Consider the following 16,996-nt stretch of genomic DNA (forward strand, 5'->3'; position numbering starts at 1 on the left):
TTTCAGTGCTGCGGTAATGGCGGTATAACACTCCTCTTGTTTTCGGTGCTGTGGTAATGGCGGTATAACGCTCCTCTTGTTTTCGGTGCTGCGGTAATGGCGGTATAACGCTCCTATTGTTTTCAGTGCTGCGGTAATGGCGGTATAACGCTCCTCTTGTTTTCGGTGCTGCTGTAATGGCGGTATAACGCTCCTCTTGTTTTCAGTGCTGCGGTAATAGCGGTATAACGCTCCTATTGTTTTCAGTGCTGCGGTAATGGCGATATAACGCTCCTCTTGTTTTCAGTGCCGCGGTAATGGCGGTATAACGCTCCTATTGTTTTCAGTGCCGCGGTAATGGCGGTATAACGCTCCTATTGTTTTCAGTGCCGCGGTAATGGCGGTATAACACGCCTCTTGTTTTCAGTGCTGCGGTAATGGCGGTATAACGCTCCTGTTTTCCGTGCTGCGGTAATGGCGGTATAACGCTCCTCTTGTTTTCGGTGCTGTGGTAATGGCGGTATAACGCTCCTCTTGTTTTCAGTGCTGTGATAATGGCGGTATAACGCTCCTCTTGTTTTCGGTGCTGTGGTAATGGCGGTATAACCCTCCTATTATTTTCGGTGCTGCGGTAATGGCGGTATAACGCTCCTGTTTTCAGTGCTGCGGTAATGGCGGTATAACGCTCCTGTTGTTTTCAGTGCTGCGGTAATGGCGGTATAACACTCTTATTGTTTTCAGTGCTGCGGTAATGGCGGTATAACGCTCCTGTTGTTTTCGGTGCTGCGGTAATGGCGGTATAACGCTCGTCTTGTTTTCGGTGCTGCGGTAATGGCGGTATAACGCTCCTCTTGTTTTCGGTGTTGCGGTAATGGCGGTATAACGCTCCTGTTTTCGGTGGAGCCCCTCAGGCCGGCACCCGATCGCAGCGCTTTCCGAGATCTATCTTTTTGCGTTTATTAAAGTAAATGGTGACAAAGCGCTGCGATTGAAATTGCGCAGTTTGCCGAACACCTGTGTGAGGGAGACCTAAGGGCCGGACAAACAGCGTTACCCCCGGTCTCTGCCATCAGGCCGCTCTGTACCGCGATTAGCTGGCGTCGTTACCCGCTGTGCCGCACTCCCACTGATTTCTATGGGGTTTCGCAGACCAGCCCTTGAATATGGCGGTTTCCTGTCTGCGGTATTTTTGTGTTCTGACGGTTTTTTATTGCCCCTCATCACCCATCACAATAACGGGCTGCAGTAATACCCGCGGGCCAACGCGGTAACATGCGGCACACCGCAGCGGGTTCAGAGGCCGCGGTCTGTGTGACAGCGGCCTCACTCCTCTGGGGTCTAGTCACACACAACAGCAATGTGACCCCGGGGTTATTAAGCCGGGGGTAACGGCGGGGAGGCTGCAGGTGAACCCCCTCAGCAAGTGCGGGAGGAGGGGCGCCGCCGCCATGTTTCCGTAGACTATAAGGGCGGGCGGTGGGTAGCGCGCCCTCTAGGTGTCATACACGGAGTCGCCCTGTTAGACGCCAGCTCGGTTTGAATCTTTCCCGCTCCGGTGGTGCGCAGTGCGGGCGGCATATCGGTGATAGATGGAACTGTCACGGAACCTGCAGTACGGTGAGGGCACGGCTGCTCCGGACAGCGGGGGTTCGGTGGGTCACACGCCCGGGGCGCCTCCTTCTGTCCACACTGATGTAGTTCAGCAGACAGACCCACCCCCGGTGGTCCCCGTCCTCTCCCGGCTCAGGGCTGGGGGTCATTCTATAGGTGGCCGGTGCTGCGGCTCCTGGACCCCACGTGTTCCGGGGAGTTACAGGAGCAGGAAGTTTTTTGCTACTTCTAAAGTTTGTCTCTTCTTGGAGTTTCCTTGGCTGATCCTTGTATTTTTACTGTTTTTGGTCCTGAGCACTTCTTCTTTCCTAAGGCCGGCTGCACACAGACGGATCTGCTCTGCGTATTCCGGAGCGGGCGTCCGCCTGCAGAATCGGCAGCAGATACCACCCATAGCGTGCTACGGATAAACGCTTTCCTGCGCACGAGCGGAAAGCGATTGTGATTATTATTTATTTTTTTCTTCTCTCTCCACTCACAGAGGAAAAATCGCAGCGGGTTCTATTGTTGAGCGGGTTCTGCGCGGATGGCTACCATTGAAGTCAATGGAGACCGCCTGATCCGTGACCTTTCTGTAATGACATTGCGCAATGGTCATGGATTCCGCGTTGTTGCAAGGCAATGCCGTGGGGAACGCAGGAGTTTAAAAAAAAATTTTAAATCCTGTACTGCGCATGGGTTTTTGTTTTGTTTCTTTTTTTTTTTTTTTTTTGCGACATCAGTCAAAGGCCGCTGCACACGGGCGGATTTGCATTGCGGACCCCAGAGCGGGCGTCTGCCTCCGGATTCCGCAGTAAATACCGCCCGGAGCACGCTGTGGAAAAGCATTTTTTTTCCTGTACACGAGCGGAAATCAATCCAGATTTCCTCTTGCGGAGGAAAGATCGCAGCATGCTATGTTTCAGTGCGGATTCCGCACGGACGGCTTCCTTTGAAGTCAATGGAAGTCGCCTGACCCATGGCCCTTCTGCAGTGATATTGCAGATAGGTCATGGATTCTAAATCATCGCTAGGCGACGGTGTGGGAAAAAGCAGAGGTTTAAAAAAATATCTACTGCGCGTGTCTGATGGCTCGCCGTGCGGCCCAGCCGCATTACAGGGAGGATGTATGAGAGGCGGGTATACGTGGACGCCGTCCTGTTCCATCCTGGGTTTTGCCCCATTGCAGTCGTCTGCGTGAAGGACAGAACCCAGGATAACAATAGCGATGGATTCCTGTAAATGTACCACCAGACTCCGTGTCCTCTGCTACATAAATATCTCCTTCTTTCAGTGAAGGAGAGCCTCCCTTTGCTTCAGGTGGAGGAAGAAGATCTGGAGAAGAATCCTCAGTTTGCTAAACTTCTACTAGAGTTTTGCGAGGTCCTGGAGCCAAGTGGAGCGACTGTATGTCTGTGCCACGAGCTAGACGAGGTAACTAGTGTGTGTCTGGGCCACGAGCTAGACGAGGTAACTAGTGTGTGTCTGTGCCACGAGCTAGACGAGGTAACTAGTGTGTGTGTCTGGGCCACGAGCTAGACGAGGTAACTAGTGTGTGTGTCTGGGCCACGAGCTAGACGAGGTAACTAATGTGTGTGTCTGGGCCACGGGCTAGAGGAGGTGACTGGTGCGTGTCTGGGCCACGGGCTAGAGGAGGTGACTGGTGCGTGTCTGGGCCACGGGCTAGAGGAGGTGACTGGTGCGTGTCTGGGCCACGGGCTAGAGGAGGTGACTGGTGCGTGTCTGGGCCACGGGCTAGAGGAGGTGACTGGTGCGTGTCTGGGCCACGGGCTAGAGGAGGTGACTGGTGCGTGTCTGGGCCACGGGCTAGAGGAGGTGACTGGTGCGTGTCTGGGCCACGGGCTAGAGGAGGTGACTGGTGCGTGTCTGGGCCACGGGCTAGAGGAGGTGACTGGTGCGTGTCTGGGCCACGGGCTAGAGGAGGTGACTGGTGCGTGTCTGGGCCACGGGCTAGAGGAGGTGACTGGTGCGTGTCTGGGCCACGGGCTAGAGGAGGTGACTGGTGCGTGTCTGGGCCACGGGCTAGAGGAGGTGACTGGTGCGTGTCTGGGCCACGGGCTAGAGGAGGTGACTGGTGCGTGTCTGGGCCACGGGCTAGGGAAGGTGACTGGTGCGTGTCTGGGCCACGGGCTAGAGGAGGTGACTGGTGCGTGTCTGGGCCACGGGCTAGAGGAGGTGACTGGTGCGTGTCTGGGCCACGGGTTAGAGGAGGTGACTGGTGCGTGTCTGGGCCACGGGCTAGAGGAGGTGACTGGTGCGTGTCTGGGCCACGGGCTAGAGGAGGTGACTGGTGCGTGTCTGGGCCACGGGCTAGAGGAGGTGACTGGTGCGTGTCTGGGCCACGGGCTAGAGGAGGTGACTGGTGCGTGTCTGGGCCACGGGCTAGAGGAGGTGACTGGTGCGTGTCTGGGCCACGGGCTAGAGGAGGTGACTGGTGCGTGTCTGGGCCACGGGCTAGAGGAGGTGACTGGTGCGTGTCTGGGCCACGGGATAGAGGAGGTGACTGGTGCGTGTCTGGGCCACGGGCTAGAGGAGGTGACTGGTGCGTGTCTGGGCCACGGGCTAGAGGAGGTGACTGGTGCGTGTCTGGGCCACGGGCTAGAGGAGGTGACTGGTGCGTGTCTGGGCCACGGGCTAGAGGAGGTGACTGGTGCGTGTCTGGGCCACGGGCTAGAGGAGGTGACTGGTGCGTGTCTGGGCCACGGGCTAGAGGAGGTGACTGGTGCGTGTCTGGGCCACGGGCTAGAGGAGGTGACTGGTGCGTGTCTGGGCCACGGGCTAGAGGAGGTGACTGGTGCGTGTCTGGGCCACGGGCTAGAGGAGGTGACTGGCGCGTGTCTGGGCCACGGGCTAGAGGAGGTGACTGGCGCGTGTCTGGGCCACGGGCTAGAGGAGGTGACTGGTGCGTGTCTGGGCCACGGGCTAGAGGAGGTGACTGGTGCGTGTCTGGGCCACGGGCTAGAGGAGGTGACTGGTGCGTGTCTGGGCCACGGGCTAGAGGAGGTGACTGGTGCGTGTCTGGGCCACGGGCTAGAGGAGGCGACTGGCGCGTGTCTGGGCCACGGGCTACAGGAGGCGACTGGCGCGTGTCTGGGCCACGGGCTACAGGAGGCGACTGGCGCGTGTCTGGGCCACGGGCTAGACGAGGCGACTGGCGCGTGTCTGGGCCACGGGCTAGACGAGGCGACTGGCGCGTGTCTGGGCCACGGGCTAGACGAGGCGACTGGCGCGTGTCTGGGCCACGGGCTAGACGAGGCGACTGGCGCGTGTCTGGGCCACGGGCTAGACGAGGCGACTGGCGCGTGTCTGGGCCACGGGCTAGACGAGGCGACTGGCGCGTGTCTGGGCCACGGGCTAGACGAGGCGACTGGCGCGTGTCTGGGCCACGGGCTAGACGAGGCGACTGGCGCGTGTCTGGGCCACGGGCTAGACGAGGCGACTGGCGCGTGTCTGGGCCACGGGCTAGACGAGGCGACGCCTGCGCACTTTTACTGACTCCTGGTGCAGCTGCCACTTATAGGAACATATATAGACCCTTTCTGAGATGCTTTGCTCATAATTGTATTATAAGACCACTCTCGCACCTTAGTTTTTTTCCTATCGTTTACCGCTGTGTTTTCAGCGCAGTGCTAATCACTACCACTGATTTCAATGGGGCTTCTCAGACAAGTGCTAAAATGCAGTGTAAATGCTCCGTTAAAACATGAAGCGTTTTTGCAAGCACATGTGAGAGTAGCCTAGGCTTATAAAACTGTATTAGGGGGTTCCTATTTGGGGCGTTCCTTTATGTCTTTGTATGTAATATTCTGAACACTACTACACCTTCATCATCGAATTGTTCTAATACTAAGGCCTCATGTCCACGGAATAAATCATTTTTCAAGATCCGCGCCCATAGGGAATCGCTGGGCACCTGCAGGCAAATAAATACCTGCGGGTGTCATTTTTCCCCGGCGTGCGGATCGCACACGTGGGAAAACAGTCGCAGCATGCTTCATTTTTATGCAGTTTTCCCACACTGACTGCTCCTGCTTCCATGGAAGCCATCCGGATCCACGGCATGTCTGCAGCTGTCACTGCGTCCATGTCGCCGACCACGGGAAAGCAGGAGTTAAAAAAAAAAAAGTCAAGGAGCCTCTGCTGTGCATAAGAAAGAAGATCCGGCCGCCATGGAGGAGAACCCCGCAGCGCCCAGTCAGGTGAGTATAATGTATTTTTTGGCCTCATGTCTGCGGTCCAGGTGGATTCCGTTGCGTGATTCTGCACGGGAAAACCTTGCGGGCCCGTGGACGTGAGATCTTGGGGTCCTTCTACATGAGACCATTTTCAGGCACTTAAAGGGGTTGTCCCGCGAAACAAAGTGGGGTTATACACTTCTGTATGGCCATATTAATGCACTTTGTAATGTACATTGTGCATTAATTATGAGCCATACAGAAGTTATTCACTTACCTGTTCCGTTGCTGGCGTCCTCGTCTCCATGGATCCGTCTAATTTTCAGCGTCTAATCGCCCGATTAGACGTGCTTGCGCAGTCCGGTCTTCTTCCTTTCTGAATGGGGCCGCTCGTGCTGGAGAGCGGCTCCCCGTAGCTCCGCCCCGTCACATGTGCCGATTCCAGCCAATCAGGAGGCTGGAATCGGCAATGGACCGCACGGTGCACCGCATGGTGCACCGTGGGTGAAGATCCCGGCGGCCATCTTACTTAGGTAAGTAAGAAGTCGCCGGAGCGCGGGGATTCGGGTAAGTACTGACCATTTTTTTTTTTTTATTATTCCTGCATCGGGTTTGTCTCGCGCCGAACGGGGGGGCTATTGAAAAAAAAAAAAAACGTTTCGGCGCGGGACAACCCCTTTAAGTGTCCAACAGGCATGTCAGCGAGATCACACAGGAGCTGTGATCACTTAGACTGTTCTCACACGTGTTTGGAAAACTCTACATGAAACCACAGCATTTTACCTGCAATTCCGTGCGGTTTTTGACCACCTATTACAGTGTCTAATGCACCCCATCACTATGATGTACGATTAGGGGTGTTAAACGCAAAACGCACAAAAATGGACCGGACGGAGCTCGAAAATCATTTTAATTGGCTAATTTCCAATAAAAACTGCAAATATTAATCCTTCCATCCGATTGTGCGTCCCTGTATCCCTGGGCTGCATATCTGGATATAGGGAGTCAACGGAGGCCCTCCTGAGACTACGTACCTCCCTGGTAAAGTAAGTGGCCTAATCTTGGTATCCGATAGCATGGGCATTGGTGGAGCGAGAGCGCCGGTCTTCTGTTCTGCTGTATAGAGGATGTAAGTTAACTCATGTAGCTATCTCCGCTCATAAGTGCTTGTCATCATAGTTTTGCCAAATTTATAATCCTACAAGGCCAACTTTAATTCTACCATAAATCCCTGCGATGTGCGGAGGTGGCGAAGTCTAATCTTGTGCGCTAACCTCTCGTTTCCGAGCATCGTGAGATATAGGCCGCCCCTGCATCGCCTATCCTTGAATAGAGTTGTGATTAACTCAAGCACTATGTTTGGTGGCACGATGTGTGTCTTGACTAATGTCCTCTCGCTGGTTTCTGTCGGTCACATTTCTCCAGCAGAAGGCAACAGTGAAACCTCTGCCTTAAGGCATTTTTATAGCAATGAATGATGATCACAAGGACGGCAAACTGTACACGGCAATCTTAAGTCACGTTGACAGAGCAGTGTTGGCTCCGCCATAACCCCCCGTGCAACACTTATCTGTATTGCGTGCTTCTGGATGTCATTGACTGATGAGGACCTCTTCCACAGATTTCCCATACCTAGGATAGTCTGATTATTTCTTTTTAAGGTGGAGACAGAGTTACGACTGCAGAGGAAGATTTGGTTACAGTCCGAAGTTATTCATCGGTTGGTACAGGAGATGTTAACAGACTTAGAAGTGAAGAAACAAGAAGGCAAAATAACTGATGATGAGAAGAAGGTTGGCGTTTTACTACTTTGTTCTTGACCTTCTCTGATGACTTACCTTGATGCTCACTTCCTTCCCCCTGCCTTGTGCAGTTTCAGGACGTCCTTCAGCAGTGTTTATTGGTCTCGGAATGCTCACGTCTTTTGCCTTCCGGATCGGAGATGGATTCCGTGTCTCTTCTTGGATTGCATAAGCAAGACCTGCAACAAACTCTGCCGTCAGAAACGGTGACCTAAAACTAATTTCTTTCCGCATACTGCATACAGTCCTGTGTTTTTGCGATATGTGACCGGTCTTCTCATTTCAGGATGTTCTTTGGGTAAGGGAACGATTGCAGATGCAGCTGGAAGAGGCGCTACGAAAAAAGTGTTTTACTTTTTTGTCCTTTCACCAACCAGAAACGGGTGCGCTTACATTCATGTCCTCCATGCTTTCAGTTGTAAACGTGTTAATGGTTGGAGTTTTAACTGGTACTGTGGCAGGCTTTGTCTACTCCACTAACTTGGGGGATTGGGGGTAAAATACTACTGCCAGTGCACAGGGTTTACTCCCGTGTCTTGTCTGGTAATCTACTCTGCAACATTTTGGTAAAGGATCCAACAACTCGCCACAAATGTTGCAAAGTGTGATATTTTACTTTGTAAATTGGATAAAATTGAAGGCTTTCTTCAGAACTTCACTGACCCATTCTGAAAGAAGTAAGAAATTATTTGTGAATCAGTGGACAGAAATCTATTACCAGCCCCGGGGGTTAAAAGTCTAGCTCCACAGTCCCAAAATAAAGGGTGAAAGCGCTATAAAAAAACAAGGTGTGGCAGAGCATTAAAATACAGGGTTGTTGTTTTTTTCTTTGCTCAATGCAATTTTATTTTGATGATTCGTCACCAATTTAAGCTGGTTTTATTAACCCTAACTATGACCAATTGGCCCATTTTTGTTTGTGCTTTTTTTTTTTTCTTCACTCAGATGAAGAAAGTGAAGTTCTTCGTGCAGCTAAAGCTCTTCGCCTGGCCAAAACTCTGAGGGATGAAAAAAGGAGGTTAAGAAATGAACGAGAAAAACATCAGGAAATGATGGCTACACTTGAAAAGCAGCAGGCAACGTATCCATCGGTAAGTAAATGGGGAGCGTCCACATATACTGCATGCCGGATGAGCAGACCAGGGATATTATACACTTTGTCAAAACCAAATCCCGCCCTCAGAAGAAGTTGTCATTTGGTTGCAAAACTCGGCATGCAGTTCCATCTCAGGCAGATATACATATGGTTAGTGTTGTAGTGTGATTAGACGAATGGTCTTGTCACCTGAGGCCCTAAAAGCGGTTCCACCCTTGGCCTATAAAAAGGCTCCTTGTGTTTAGTGACCCTTTACTGCTTGTTGACTACTAGATAACAACTTCTTGGGAAGGGATATAGATATAGATATATAGATAAAAAATAAAAAAAAATATATAATATATATTAACTTTTGATTAACTTTATACATCTCACATTCTACTGTCAGAACCTGATACAGAAATTATTGGTGCTCAGCAAGTAGTGTGTCACAGATTTATGCTGCATCGGAATTTGGGAATGTCAATTGCTTAAGCATAACTTACCTTAGGCCGGGCTCACACAAGCGTAGTACGTAGTGACTTGAGACAATGAAAGTACACTGGTTTTCATTGATCCATTCACATTATTGTATACTTATTACGTGTCATATGCACGCAAAAAAATGCAGCATGTTCTATTTTACTATGTATTCCGCACAATAGTCTATTGTTCTCTATGGGTGTGTAAGCAGTGCTGTACACACACAAAAAAAAAACTGCGTGAGTTGCGCTGTCATGTGCAGTACAAATTGCTCCCATACGTGCCAATAAACCAGTTCGCCGCAGGTTCCACAGCAGTCAAACGCTGCGTGACACTTATGCATACAGTCGTTTGAGCCCGGCCTTACTGTAAATTAGACGTTTAAGAAACTTTGAGAATCCAGCACCCCACATGGTTTGCTCTGTTATGTACTAATCTATATTAAAGGGGTATATTGTAATGCAGGTAAATAATGGAAGGCCGTCCTATATGTAGGGGTGGTGCCCATCATACACTCTGGGAAGTTCCAGTATAGAAGAGTGCCTACTAAAGCAATCTGTAGGCCTAGTTGATGAACAAGACACCTCAAAGGCCATGGAGCTATAGAAGAGGGTCTATTTTCAAGACAGAGCGTATGTAGATTAATGATCGTCTAAGGAATTGGGAAGGAACCCCAGTCTGGTTCCACAATGGTGTGAATTTGCCACGTTGCATAATGAAGTAAGCTAGGACATTCCTTGCAAAGACTGTGCTTCTATGCTTAAGAATGAATAGGATTTGCTAATCTCATTGGCTGCTGTTGCATTTTTAGGTGCTCTTGCGGTGCCTGTCACTCCTCCGGCAGGCCGCCTCTGATCTTCGTCTTAAAGCACAGAGTGAACTAGATAAGATGAATGTGGAATACTTGGAGACTAAGAGTAACGCTTTGTTTTTAAAGCTACGGTAAGAGTTGTCCGGTGCTGTTTAACCCAGTAGGGGCTCGTTCCCACGTGGCTTTCCATTACATTTTGGGGTTTGCAGTCATTGTCATTGGTGAAATGTGCGCCACTTTGGTGCAGCGTTTCCATTAATTTTCGTTGTATTTTGAGTAACGTGTAGGGAACGATCCCTTACACTGATCAGCCTCACCTTATTCCTTCTCTTGCAGGATGGAAGAGCTTCAAGTTCTCACAGACACTTACACTGCTGAGAAAGTTGAAATTCACAAACACATCAGGTAAAGTAGGGACATAAATGAAATTGGGGCAGTGAAAACAGCCCAGTGCATAATTGGGTGAGGGCAGTGCCCCCTTCTCACTTCTGCCATCTTCCAGGTCCAGTTTGGAGGCTGCTGTGAAATCTGAGAAGACTGAACTATCGGCATCGAGGCAGATCCTTGCCTCTTATGAATTCCTGGGCACACAATTTGAGGAGCTAGTCAAAGAATATACTCAGCTAAGGGATAAAATTAAGGACAATCGCTGGGCAATTGAGGAGCTCAGCAAAACTGTACCCTGAAAGATGCTGACGGAATCCAGTTCTTGTAGCCCGGACACAGACCTGTTCTACTGAGGGGCTCTGCTTCGCAGGAATGGTATTTTCGTTGCTTTGTGTGATATATCACAAATGTGCTACCCTGGATTCCTGATCTATATCGTTTCACAGATTTTTCTGCGCACCAACTGTTTCGGACACTAATTTTAAATCACTGTTTAGTACACTGGTCTTAAAGAAATGCCATTTGGATTAAGATGTGTCAAATGTTTTAAGAGGCGCAAGCGTCTTAATCCATTTGAGAAACCTTGAGCTGTCTGTTCACCACAACCTGAAACGGACACTGGATAGAAGTTGGTGTAGACTTCATAGCTTGTGCCGTTTCTGGAATAAATGTCTAGTAAATCTGGTGTGCCACAGGAGGCCACGCCATTAAGAAGGCTAGTTTCACACGGTTGAGCAGGATATCGTACCATGAAACTTGGCGTGATCTCATGTTTGGGAACGTGCGATTTACCTGGGGATTCAAGGTGGTTTTGTGTTAAGCGCCTACCATCACTTTAGTACAGTTGTAATCAGTGGGAAGCTCGCGCGCCGTGCAATGTGTTTTCTGGCCCCATTGAAAACAATGGGCAAGGTGTTCCAAGGCAACGCCCAAAGATAGGACACCTTGCGAAGTGTTATTTTCCCCCCTCCTTCTTGCATCGGGGTCATATTTGTGCGAGATTTTTGTGTCTTGCAACGCACTAATCTCATGTGACCTTTCTCAGCCATGTGAAGGTGGTCTAGGCACCACTCCCATCTTCCCCCACTCTTCAAAAGTGGCAAGAAAATGTGAATGTCACAATCGTTGCAGTAAACACGACGTGCACCAGAATGTACGACTTTTAAACAGTAAACTGGTATAAATGCTGTCAATTCGCTCTTTGTGTCCTGTTGTACACGCCCTAAATGTATGATGTGACGCTCTTGACTTGGAGCCATTAGACGCTTCCATCAGGCATCTGCATTCATCAGATTTTCCTCCTGTGTAGGAGCGATGCTACTAAACGTCTGCCGGTTAAATGTTGTCCTCCCCTACAGGCACTTTATGGTTTTCCACATTATCAGAATCGTTCACTTGTTAAGGGAGGTATTCCAATATAAATGTGACATGTGACTTCCTAATGACATCTTTTAAAGTACTTTAAACCACGGTTTCACTTTAGACTTCTGTGTATATTTAACATTATATGATGTACATTCTGTACCTGTATAATATGTAACTTCATGCATTGTAAAATAAAAAAAGACAAGTTTGGAATAAAATGCTTTGTGTTCTAATTACTTTCTTTCTAAGAGGTTAAAGGGGTATACCAGGATTGTACTATTGATGACCTATCCCTGGGGATCCTCCAATCTGATGATCAGCAGGCCGGATGTTGTAATCTGTGGTCAGACCCAGATGTGTAATGGTCGGTTTCACTCCCATTGAAATCAACAGGAGCAATGCCTCTGCAATGAGGAGCTGGAAGTGTAATCGGGAGGCATAGCTTACATTAATTTCAGTGGGAGTGGAGCTGACGATCACACTTCCATCCCTGACCAAATGGACGACATATATAGAACTGTGGATCAGATTTATCGATGACATTCTGGTACTTTGGACAGGCCCTGAAAAGGATTTCTCTGAGTTTATTGAACATCTGAATAGGAATGACCTCAACCTGTTTCTAACGGCGGAGATTAATCCAAATAAGATAACATTCTTGGATCTGGCTATCTCACGAACAGAGAACAACTGTATTGAAACTACTATCTTTCGTAAAGAAACAGCTACGAATACTCTACTGCATTGGTCTAGCCATCACCCGATCCCGCTTAAACGTGGGATACCAAAAGGCCAATTCATCAGAGCGAGGCGTAATTGCTCGAATGATAGTGATTACAAGACAAAGGCCGTTGAGATGCATAGACGGTTTAGAGACAGAGGGTACCCAGAGGAAGTCATCAAGCAATCGGAGATGAAAGCTGCCGAATTGAGGAGAGAAGAGCTACTGGAACCGAAGCAGAAATCCACATCGGAAGTGACACGGATCATTGGATGTTTTGATGATCGTTCACAAGATGTACGAAACATACTTATGAGACACTGGGATATTCTCATGAAAGATGGCGATTTAAAGGAATTTCTGCCCACTAAACCACTTATAACCTATAGAAGAGGCAGAAATCTACGGGATAGACTCGTACATAGCCACTTATCCCATGTACCCACTAATACAACATGGCTCCCAGTAGAACCACCAAAAGGCTCGTTCCCATGTGGCAGTTGTAAAGCATGTAAATACATGCAGAAAAGTGTAACTTTCACTAGCCCTTCAATACAGAAAACATACGGCATCAGAGAGTTCATTAATTGCCGTACAAGCGGGGTCATTTATTTAGCCTCGTGTCCTTGCCCTTTGGTATACATAGGGAAAACTAAACAACAATTACGTCGTCGTGTGTTAGCCCATATCGGCAACATCAGTAGGAAGGAACAGACGAGTCTAGCTGTACACATGAAGGAGGTACATGATAGTAACCCAGACCTAGTGACATTTCGGGGCATTGAATGCGTTAAGGACAATGGGAGAAGAGGCAACTTGGACAAGAGGCTATTGCAGAAAGAATGCACATGGATCTATAGACTAGATACATGTGCACCCAAGGGCTTAAATGAGACACTATCCTTTGCTGCATTTATATAGCTCTAAGTTATATGGTCCAATTATCATGCTTCGTTTCCTCTACTCTGTGTAAGATCATAAGCTGCCCTAAGTCAATCCTACACACATAATCCTGTGATGCGATCACTATAATGGACTCTACTTACCTCCTTCTAATTATACCAGGAACTGGACCTCTGGTACTGTGATAATTGTACTGGTATATTGACTTGCGCGGGAGTGGTACTTAAAGGGGCCCATTCCATCTCCCTCATATTCTGTACATAACATCCTTTTGAATCCTTGTGGAAGCAATCAATATCATTATCAATGAGGAATACACCACATACGTGATATTACTAATAAGAGGTGTCTCTACGACATACTACGTTGATGTAGTTGTGCTGCTCCGGAATATGATCTTGGATTCAATTACTGGCATACAGTTAATAGAGCGATGTGGGGGAGATATATCCCCAATTACTGATAGGATATTGATCTAACACACTTACTTGCTTAGATGCACCTATTCCAACACGCAAGAATGTAAGCAAACAGAGCTATGCGGGAGAGATATACCTTAACTGCTGATGGGATATGGATTTAACACACTTACCTGTATACATGCACCTATTCCAACATTTAAGAATGTAATGAATAACACTGAGACTGTAGACCTCCTTTATTGCTGGTATGTGGGTCGATATACGTACCCAGATACAACCCATTCTCCTCCATGTTCATCTTCTTTGATAGTAGATGCTCCCGTTATCAGGGATATGCACCTATCTATATGGGACTAAGTCCAAAAAAGCAGCGGCGGCGCCTGCGCGAATACTTCTGAAGTAAAGTCCGCAAAGGTTGCAGCGGCGCACGCGCCAACATGTCTGGAACTAAGTCCCAAAAGACAGTGTAAGCGCATGCGCTACGCCAGGATAAGTGGGAGGGAGTATCGTTGTATACTACCTAACTCCCATTGGCGAACGCACGATGTGACGTGGCCGTCGGGTGGGCGGATGACGCGGCGCGACACGTCATCACGCTACGTCCGACTAGCGCTGTAACTCCCCCGCTGGGGGAGCTAGCGCTGTCATAGTGACGCGACCCGGCCGCATACTGTGACAGAGACACGCTGCGTAACCTGGTCACGTGAGCGGATGACACATTAGATTGGTCACATGCTCACGCTAGTATGCGGGGACGTCCTTACGTAATGACGCAGCATAACACATGGAGGGGGGTGTGTTGTCCTTCAGAAGTCCTGATTGGGGCTTGGGATACTCCCACCCAGCGAACATGGGCGGAGCCTATGATATTTAAGACGGAGCATTTGTTTCACAGACCATTGCTGCCTCTGTCTATGTAGCTGCTGGTGCTACTGACTATGCCCTGAATAAATGGGCTGTTGCACTTAACCTTAACCTGCTCATATCTGCCATTATTAAATCTAGTGGCATATTGGGCTCAAGATATCAATGTGACCCTGATAGGTTACACCTAGTACATAGGATTTAAAGGGATATCTATCTGACCCTTGATCCTAGAGTACTTATTTCAATCCTGATGAAACAACATACATATCTGTTGTGGAAACGCGTTGATTGATATTGACTGAGACTCATTGGTCTAAAGTTTGAGACAGATACTGATTGAGACGTATCTGTCTAAAGACTGACATCTATTGAGATTTATTTATCTAAAGACAGAGTGACTAGTATACTAAGTGCAATAAGGTGTGCTATAATGCGGCAGTATTAGACCGTAGAACTTCACACTATTGCAGATATCTAGGGTGGTGGAGTTATTGGTATGGAGCCATAAAATTATATCTATTTCTGGCTACAGCATCTAATATCTTTGGGTGTGAAAAACATGAGATCATAACCTATATGAACACACCAGATATATACACTTCAGCTGAGAATTAGGCCAGGTGTAGGAATTTATTTTCCACCTTGAAAAGTGTTTACCCCCCCAAATCAGATTACTCCATGCTTTGCTATCTCTGATTACTGGAGGGGATAAAATCCTTGACTTCACCCTCTATAAGTGAAACCCGATACACTCCACCCTGTTATAGGGATATATCGGATATATCCCCTTCCTTAATAATTCGTGTGAGTGGATGTCTAAGGAGGAAACAGTGGAAGAATCACACTATTATCTACTTATTATCAGTGGGATAGTGTTGATACCCACAACTCCGTACACACGAAGATAGACAATAGGTGTTACATATATGTGCACCTTGCCTAGAAGGGGTCAGTTATATACGGATGGCTCTTAACAATAGGCCATCTCTATTACCCTAGGGTGGTGTGATTATCATTTTAATATTCTTTGTAGCTGTTCGTCCATATTTTTTAGGTAATCATTTATTAAACGTTAAGTTTTATATATCAGCCAGACAGTTCTTCTCGGAGATTAAACTTTAGCTTTTTGGTTTGAAGTATACTGTTGCCACGGTGATAAAGTCTGAATATTGAATAATGGCAAGCTTCCTGTCAAGTTGCATTGACACCGCACCTTGGCTCACTGAGGCCAAATCAGTGTTTTCAAACAAAGAGTTGGATACTAATGTGCATACACTTTCTATTAACCAAGCGTTTAAAAATCTAACGAAACTGTACAAAGACTTCGTACGCGCCTGGTGGGAGGTCCAGGGACTCTCTAATTATTTGGAGAACAAGATAGTCCCTCGGGGACTTAGAGTTCATATATTGCCCCCTCCTAAGATGAGGAGTAGCGCCTTTATGTCTAAATGGGAGCAAGAAGCGACCGCTAGCTCACTAAGACTTATGGCCTTACTCCTAGAGGAGGAAAAGATAAACCTTGAGAGAAATAGTAAGGCTCTTGATGAGTTCATTAAAGAAATACAGAAGTTCTCAAGTGAAGCAGAGTATGAGAGAAGAGAAAATTCTCTTAAATTAACCATCGATAAATATACCTGCCACTTGAAAGAACGAAAACATTACCAATACAATAGAGATATGAACGACTTTAAAGAAAATCGGGCATACGACAACAGATCCCAAACGGAATCAGAGATGAGTTCCTCTGAGGGAGAAATGCCCCTGAATGATACCTCAAGGAGAGATCGTTTTACTGGCAACCCCAGGAATAGGGGCCCTAATAAACAAAGACCTCGCAATAAGGCAAGAACCAACTCTAGAGATAGACCTTTTTTAGGTCAGCCAATCTCACATTATATGCTGAGAGACCGAGGGGGTCCAGGACCCTCCCACTAGAAAACGATTCAGTAAGTACTAAGGATTGCGAAGCTTGTAAGACCTCGCAAAATGATAACACCAATGAACTCCAAATTATGAACTTATCCAAGAAAATACTATCAAATGAGGAAATGTCTGTATTGAAGAAGGGCCTTTCATTTATCCCGACTAACAAATATAATGACTTCAACTGGGTAAAGGACATATCATTGTTCCTACGTAAACTCCGATGGAGGAAACATTTCCTGATCCAGGAGAGAAAAAAATGCTCCGAATTAGGCCTTGATCCAAATGATAGAGAAGCACTATCTATACTAGAATCTCTAGAATTAGAGAATGAGAGAGACCCCTCTCAAGGGCCATTCACCAACCTCCAGATTAAAAGTACTAACACTCCTGTGGGAGATTTTGCTTTTATCGACCTGTTCGAATCGATGGTTGATAGGGAATTAAAGAAACTATCTGAAACTAGGGTCTA

At 48.0% G+C, this 16,996-nt stretch overlaps 1 protein-coding gene across 1 annotated transcript; it reads left to right on the plus strand.

Annotated features, from left to right (window-relative positions):
• Positions 1-1,466: 1,466 nt before the first annotated feature.
• HAUS4 (HAUS augmin like complex subunit 4) lies at positions 1,467-11,882 on the plus strand. Its single transcript, XM_066603959.1, has 9 exons — positions 1,467-1,596; positions 2,864-3,003; positions 7,427-7,558; positions 7,639-7,773; positions 7,854-7,950; positions 8,513-8,658; positions 9,937-10,067; positions 10,273-10,341; positions 10,439-11,882. Exons 1-9 carry the CDS (start codon positions 1,569-1,571, stop codon positions 10,620-10,622), a joined length of 1,062 nt encoding a protein of 353 aa, XP_066460056.1. The 5' UTR covers positions 1,467-1,568; the 3' UTR covers positions 10,623-11,882.
• Positions 11,883-16,996: the final 5,114 nt, after the last annotated feature.

This window comes from Eleutherodactylus coqui, chromosome 5, assembly GCF_035609145.1.
Source record: "Eleutherodactylus coqui strain aEleCoq1 chromosome 5, aEleCoq1.hap1, whole genome shotgun sequence".
NCBI classification, from domain to species: domain Eukaryota; kingdom Metazoa; phylum Chordata; class Amphibia; order Anura; family Eleutherodactylidae; genus Eleutherodactylus; species Eleutherodactylus coqui.

Excerpts from the sequence above, each read along its gene's own strand:
- HAUS4 (XM_066603959.1), top strand. The coding sequence starts at position 1,569 with ATGGAACTGTCACGGAACCTGCAGTACG. Across the intron at positions 1,597-2,863 it reads GTCACGGAACCTGCAGTACG|TGAAGGAGAGCCTCCCTTTG; the intron begins GTGAGGGCACGG and ends TCCTTCTTTCAG. Across the intron at positions 3,004-7,426 it reads TGTGCCACGAGCTAGACGAG|GTGGAGACAGAGTTACGACT; the intron begins GTAACTAGTGTG and ends TTTCTTTTTAAG.